Source organism: Quercus robur, chromosome 5 (assembly GCF_932294415.1).
Source record: "Quercus robur chromosome 5, dhQueRobu3.1, whole genome shotgun sequence".
NCBI lineage: Eukaryota > Viridiplantae > Streptophyta > Magnoliopsida > Fagales > Fagaceae > Quercus > Quercus robur.
This window is the reverse complement of record NC_065538.1, coordinates 71,682,232-71,689,375: the sequence shown is the minus strand read 5'-3', so window position 1 is coordinate 71,689,375 and position 7,144 is coordinate 71,682,232. Positions and strand designations below refer to the sequence as shown.

At 33.3% G+C, this 7,144-nt stretch overlaps 1 protein-coding gene across 1 annotated transcript; it reads left to right on the top strand.

Moving 5' to 3' along the window:
* Positions 1–3,394: 3,394 nt before the first annotated feature.
* LOC126726954 (MADS-box MEF2 type transcription factor MIG1) lies at positions 3,395–6,820 on the top strand. The gene is made up of 6 exons (XM_050432380.1): positions 3,395–4,048; positions 5,006–5,117; positions 5,249–5,420; positions 5,508–5,695; positions 5,849–5,980; positions 6,444–6,820. Exons 1-5 carry the CDS (start codon positions 3,519–3,521, stop codon positions 5,972–5,974), a joined length of 1,128 nt encoding a protein of 375 aa, XP_050288337.1. The 5' UTR covers positions 3,395–3,518; the 3' UTR covers positions 5,975–5,980; positions 6,444–6,820.
* The last annotated feature ends 324 nt before the right edge of the window (positions 6,821–7,144 follow it).

Here is a 7,144-nt window from a genome sequence, read left to right as displayed (position 1 = left end):
TAGTAATGGATAATATTATATGTACCACTGGGGTTATCGCTCAAACTGCTCACCAAATCTGGCATCCAGATTCCTAGGAATGTGATTCCTTGCAATCTGGATGCCTAAGAATGTAGCTATTCTCATGTTTGGTTTCATTGGGAATCTCTTAAGATTTTTAGGAATGTGAGATGATAATGTTTGGTTTACTCTCAGGAATCTAAAATGAATTATTTATTTTTCCCATTTTATCCTTAGATTTGAATGTGAACTACCGAGTCCTTCAAAAAAATCTTCCTCTAAATAAATAATGAAAAACAAAATATAAACTATTAATAATTTGTTGAGCAACACACACACAACAGTAAAAGTGAATACCTGGCAATAATGGAGGGTCCCCTTCAAACCTTTTTTTTTTTTTTTCCACACGTGAAACCTAAATAGAACTTTGTTAAAGAATATATCAACAGAGTTATCTATTCTGTTTATGTTATTTTGACGGGAAAAAATAAAGACAAGGGGAAAGATATTGATGATTTGTTTTATATTTTATCTTAATTGCTTAAATGATAAGTAAAAAGGATTAAAATTGTCAATTTATAAAAAATACAATTTTTTTAAGCTTGGGAATCTGGATACTCACCAATTTTAAAAGGAATCCACATTCCTACTGAGAGGGGTTTAAAGAGGGAATTCAAATTCCACTAACATTTGATTTTCTGGCGTGATTTGCAACCAAACTTGGGAATTTTTAAACATTCTTGAGAATCCTAAAACATTACCCCGTACCAAACGCTACATTAGGGCATTTATTAATAGATCATTTTAGGAAAATTTTAATACCACTTTTATTGGAAATAGAAAAAGATATCAAAAAAATCAATTGATTTTTTCTTTTTTCTTAAAAATATTCTAAAAATATTCCTTAAACTAATGCCCGTTAACTTTTCTCTTAACATATCAATTTTCTTGATTTTTTAAAAATTGTTTCTTTTTTATTTATTTATTTTTATATACACAACAACAACTATCTACTTTATTTCTTCATCATCGAGATACATTAAAAAAAAAAAAAAAAAAAAAAAAAAAAAAAAAAAAAAAAAACTAAATGCAAAATGAATAGTGCCAGATTACTAGTGTAAATTTATGCTATTATTGTAGTAACTATGTATTTCTATTTTTTACATAACTCTGCATGATCTGATGTAAATTTTGGGCTTAATATATATATAACTGAAACCTCTGAAACTCTCACAATTTTCCACGTCAGCGCAATATTTAAATAAAATTATTTTTGTTTAATCCAAACTTAACAAGTATCTTCAAAAAAAAAAAAAAAAAAAAAAAAATCCAAACTAAACAAGGAGTGAAATTTTATCTCTCTAACAAGTCCAACTTAAATTCAAACTCATCATTATCATTTTTTTTAAACAAAATTATTTTTGTTTAATTCAAACTTAACAAGAAGTGAAACTCTATCTTTGTAACAAGTCCAACTTAAACTCAAACTTAAACGTTGATAATTTATATTTTTTTATTTGATTTAGTTGTTTGGTGCTATACAACCACTATACTTAAAAGAGACCTAAATTATCACCTAAAATAATGGAATATATCTCCCTTAAATGGAATAATTTATTTTTTTCTAGAGTAGACCAATTCTATGCATCTTACCCAGCTAGAACCGAACTCTTAACAGACACGGCTAAGGTTTGTGAAAATAATAGTATGATTTGAGATTTGTACTTTGTTGTTTTCGTATGTGAGTTATGGTTGTTTTAAATTGATATTGCACTGATCTTTGATCTGATATGGTTTTATTTATTTATTGGTGGTTATATTTGAGTTTGTGATTTGTTGGTAGTTATATAAAGCTGCACTTGGCAATTGCTTTGAAGCAGAAGAGTGGGGTCCGATTGAGTATTGCATCATGGCGAAACACTTTAAGCGTTAAGGGTTTTTTTAAAGCCAAGTAGAAGTATGAGCTCTTCTTATATTATTTTTTTCTCCTCTATTTTGTTATATATATATATATATATATATATATATATATAAAATGGTTTGTCATGTATTTTTTAAATAGTAATTTTCATATATGAACCACCAAACTCTCTTTAGCCGTTTTTTACAAGATAAAAAAGCTTGCAATAATTGAAATTATTCTTTCGAATGTAACCCATTTTTCTCTTATATTTATCTATTGTTTAGTCATATATATTTTGTTTTGATTCAATAAGTGTTTCAGAAGTTTTAATGTATGAATTTTTGAGTTATTTTTTTGCAGCATCTGAAACTGTCCGACAAATTTTTTGTAAGACATTGCACGTTTAAGCAATGGCTTCTTCATCAAATTGTAATACAAATTGAAGTCATATAAGAGCAAATCATGCAATGGTATAGTTTCTTAAATTTTTTATAAAATTATTTTAGTTTACCTTACAAATAAGTAGGTACCCGTGCATAACATGGGTTAGCGACTAATTAACTAAAATGTGGTACTTTTTCTATCATCAAGCATTTATACAAATGTGTTTTTTTTCCAAATCCATTTATTTATTTTTTTTTTCAATAGGATCAACATCTTACACTGCACTAAACAATCAAAAATTTGAAAAATATTTTACGTCGAAACAAACATAGTATTACTTGCTATCATATATTTTTTTTTTTAAAGAAACAAAACAAACATACTTGCTATTAGATTAAACAAAAAATAGTTTTAACAAACAAATAACCTTTTTTTAGCGGAAAATATGCTAGGAGCAAGAGGAATGTCGGTTATGGGCCTTATGGCTAGACAATGTCGATAAAACTATACATACATACGAAACCGTTGGATGAAGCGACGTTTCATCAGGCGAACACTAACAGGAGTCTACAGTTGTTGACCAAACCCCCCACTACTATCCTCTATACAAACGGTTTAAAGTCAGAAACAACAAACCTAATGTCACTGACCAATATGCCCACCATACACGCCTTCCAAATTCCCGTTTCACCCCTCCCATCTTCAAAAAAGTAGGCAAAACCAGTGGGCCCATTTCAGTAAATTCACCTACCCACCGCCCCACCCTCTCTCTCACTATGCAGTTTCCAAAAAAAAAAAAAAAATCATTTCAGTTCACCCTCTTTATCTTTTTTACCCTTTAAATTTTTTTAAAAAGAGATACCACGACTGCAACTTTTTCGAATTACCGTTATATCCAGACTCTACCCAGTTACATATTTGGACGAACTTTTTTCCACTGGCTTGAATTCAACAGCACCGGGTATTTTAGTCAATTCAACTAGAGGATGAGAAGGACAAGGAAGCTTTAGTGGAATTACAGATCTACCATTTGTTGCAGTGTGCGTTATGGAGGGTATTATGGTCATTTCAGGCTTATAAAGAGAGAGAGAGAGACGTAGAGAGAGACAGAGAGAGTGTGAGCAGGGAGTGAAAGAGAGAGAAAGAGAGAGAAGCGATTTGAGAGAGAGAGAGAGAGAGAGAGAGAGAGAGAGTTGGTTTATTTCAGTTACTATATGAAGGTGGAGAAACCATGGTGTCGGACCAAGAAATAGCGAAAGGTGTGGAGTCGGTGCTGCGTCAGTCAGACCCAAACGCCGTGAACTCGTTAAACGGCGTCGTTCAGCAAGTGGAAGCGAAGCTAGGTCTAGACCTTTCTCACAAGGCTGGCTTCATCCGAGACCAGATCAACTTCCTCCTCCGCTCTCACCCACAACAACCTCAACCTCAACCTCAACCACCACAACAACAACAACCACCTCAACAACAACAACAACAACCTCCAAGAGACCATTTTGCCCTCCACAACCACCCTCAATTCCAAGCCACCCACCACCACCAACACCAACAACACCAACAACAACTCCAACAACAACAACACCACCAACAACACCACCAACAGCAACAACAACAATTTACTTCCCATTTTGCCCTCCAAGCCGCTCACCCTCACGTCCGCCCACACCACCAGCCTCTGCTTCCGCCTCAGCCTCAGCCTCCGGCGCAGCTTATAAAGCCCGAGGCTTTCGCTCAAAATGCCACTCCTCACACACCCAAAGAAAGGTTCTTTTTTTAGGGTTTTGTTTGGTTCAATTTTAAAGTTTTAAACTTTATCTTAATTTGTCAGAATTAGGGTTTTCTATTTATGTTGTAGTAAAAGTTGCTTATTTTAAATTATCTATTTTTGCTTATGTAAACATATGTATGTATATAGAAAAAGGATTTATTTTATTTTATTTTTTGAGAATGATAGAAAAAGGAATTATCTATGTCACTGTTGCATGCCTAATTATCTTTTGGTGTAGGTTGAAGAAAACAAAGGGGGGATTGTGTATCACTGAAATATTTTAATTATAAGTGGTCATTTAAAAAAAAAAAAAATAATTGACCACTTCTAGATAGGTCTGAGAGTTAGAGTTATGAGAACTGTAGTTGTGGAACGAAATTTTGGAAGTAGCGTAGCATAAGGTGGTGAAGTTTTGAATTTTATTTTGTGGGAGTGTTGAAATTCAAATTCTAGTCAAAATATTATGTTATGTTAGGCCTGTGTGTATGTTAAAATAGTAGTCATTCAAGTCAACCTGACGCATATTTTGGGAATTTTTTTTTTAAGCTGTTAGGCTATTAACTAATCTTTTTTTTTTTGGCTGAAATTGGAGGCCTTATCGGGTGCTTTGCTGTATTAGAATTTTGATAGATGAAAGGTTCTTTTCGCTTTGGGAAAGTAATCTAGTTGAAAAAGGGACATTGAATTTGTATTTGTCTTGTTTATGACAATCCCCATCTTGTCACTGTGCGAGAACAAGTTGATATTCCGTGTCTATTATGCAAAATTTGAACTTTTGGGTGATGACATTTTTTTATGATCTATGTGTGGAATTTATTTATTTATTGCGCAACGAATTTTTCATGTAACCAATAGAAGTATGAAGTGTGATGGATGACCCGTTGCATTTGTGTGTGTTGTATTTTATGTCAGTGCACTATTACTTACTAAGCATTAAATGTGCTTTGTTTCAGTGCACCTGTGGGAGCCAAAAGGAGAGGTGGGCCGGGGGGTTTAAACAAAGTATGTGGCGTCTCACCCGAACTTCAGGCAATTGTTGGTGAGCCAGCATTGCCAAGGACTGAGGTTGTTATCTCCAAATCTACTACAATTCTCTTTGTTGGCCTCTTTTATTACGTACATTTATGAAGCATTAATGTTTATGAAGTAGTAGTCTTGATATAAGTACTTACAAAACTCTGGTTTGCTTGATACAGATTGTGAAGCAGCTGTGGGCATACATCAGGAAAAACAACCTCCAAGATCCAAGTAACAAGAGGAAGATTATCTGTGATGATGCCCTGCGTGTGGTCTTTGAGACTGACTGTACTGACATGTTCAAGATGAATAAGTTGCTAGCCAAACATATTATTGCACTTGAACCTACGAGTATGTGATGTGGCATACAACACAATACATTTTTGTCCTGTGATGCTTTTGATTTTGTCATTTTAATCCACTTGTAAATTCGTGCAGAGGAATCGAGTCAAGCTAAACGATTGAAGGTAGATGTTGAGTCTACAACTGAAAGTGTTCAACGTGGATCATCTCCTGTCGTAATATCTGAAGCCCTTGCCAAATTCTTGGGCACTGGGGGAAGGGAGATGCCCCAATCTGAGGCTATAACACGTGTTTGGGAGTACATTAAGGTTAACCGTTTGGAGGTAGGTAGCATTGGGAACATGTCTATTTCTTCTCTCTCTTTCTTGTCTAAATTTTCGACTTAAATTAGTCTTTCTAGAAGTTACCTTGCTTTATTTTGGCAAGTTCTCTCATTTGGCAATTAAATCTTAGCAGCTTCACTTGAATCATTGTAGGATCCTTTAAATTCAATGGTGATATTATGTGATGCAAAGCTTCGTGATCTTCTTGGATGTGAAAGTATTTCTGCACTAGGGATACCAGAGATGATAACACGCCATCATTTGTTCAATCAGTCATGATGCCTGGTAATGTTGACTGTTATTAACTCCATGCAAATGTTGTCCCTTTTGGTTTTCATATTCAATTGATCTGTCTCTAGAATTTCTGCATATCTCCCTTCATATGCTTTCAAGTGTATGTTTCATATTTAGCATGTCTGAAAAGTCTATCAACTTTCCACTTCCTGTTGGAATTCTCTATTATTCTTTTTCTTTAATGGGTAATATTTTGATGAATTTTTTTTTTTGCGAGTTTCAGAAAAAATATATGTTGGCATCACCTTCTAATTATTTCTTTATACTTGAAAACCTCAAACAGCACACTCCCAATATTATTTTGCACATAAAGTAAATATATATTTAAAATTGATGTGCTTCTATGGCTTTATGTCAACCAATATATTTTGATATGGTTGACCATTAAATATTTTTCTTATCCTCGGTTTTGTTCTAAACAATTGATGGAATAGTTTTATCTTATATCTTGCAGGTGCATGAGACCTTGGCATCTGGTCTTCTCTGATGGTAGAACAGATAGTGAAGAATTGTTTTCTTTTTCTCGTCTTTTGGGTGCATTGACATGGTTAGATGACATGTTTTATATTAATTTGCTATTTATTATGACAATGAATATGTAACCATGGGCCAAGGGCAAGGAGTGTCTTGTAGTTATTGCCGTTGCCCTGGATTTAGTTTTTCTTTCTCATTTTGTGGCCTTTCCTTTTCATCCAATGCTAACCTCTGAACTGACTGAAAGAAACTGGTTAGAATGGTAAATCCTCTGTACATCCTTGAGGATAATTATGTGTATCTTGTTAGATGGCGGCAATTCTTGTTGCATTTAACTAGTTTTATCTTGTTGAGTCATTGCTTCTTTTTTTCTTCTTCAATTGCTTTTATTTGGATGGTCAACTAGCTTGAATTGTATGGATATATATGGCAAATGGTCTATGGTTCATGAGCAATTCATTTAAGAGAATTACGTGTGATATATGTAGGTTTAAACAACAGTTTTTAGTTTTTTTGAAAATACGTGCGGGTGAAAAAAGTTATAATAAAATGTATAATATTATTTAAAAATTGAAAACATATATTTAAAATGATGTACCAAACAGCCCTTACTTTCACTGAGGTTTTAGCTTTTAACTTTATTCTTTTTTTTTTTGATAGTCAACACAAATAACTTCATTA

Coding starts and splice junctions, on each gene's coding strand:
- LOC126726954 (XM_050432380.1), top strand. CDS start 3,519: ATGGTGTCGGACCAAGAAATAGCGAAAGGTGTGGAGTCGGTGCTGCGT. Junction 5,118..5,248: donor CAGCATTGCCAAGGACTGAG/GTTGTTATCTCC, acceptor TGCTTGATACAG/ATTGTGAAGCAGCTGTGGGC. Junction 5,696..5,848: donor TTAAGGTTAACCGTTTGGAG/GTAGGTAGCATT, acceptor GAATCATTGTAG/GATCCTTTAAATTCAATGGT.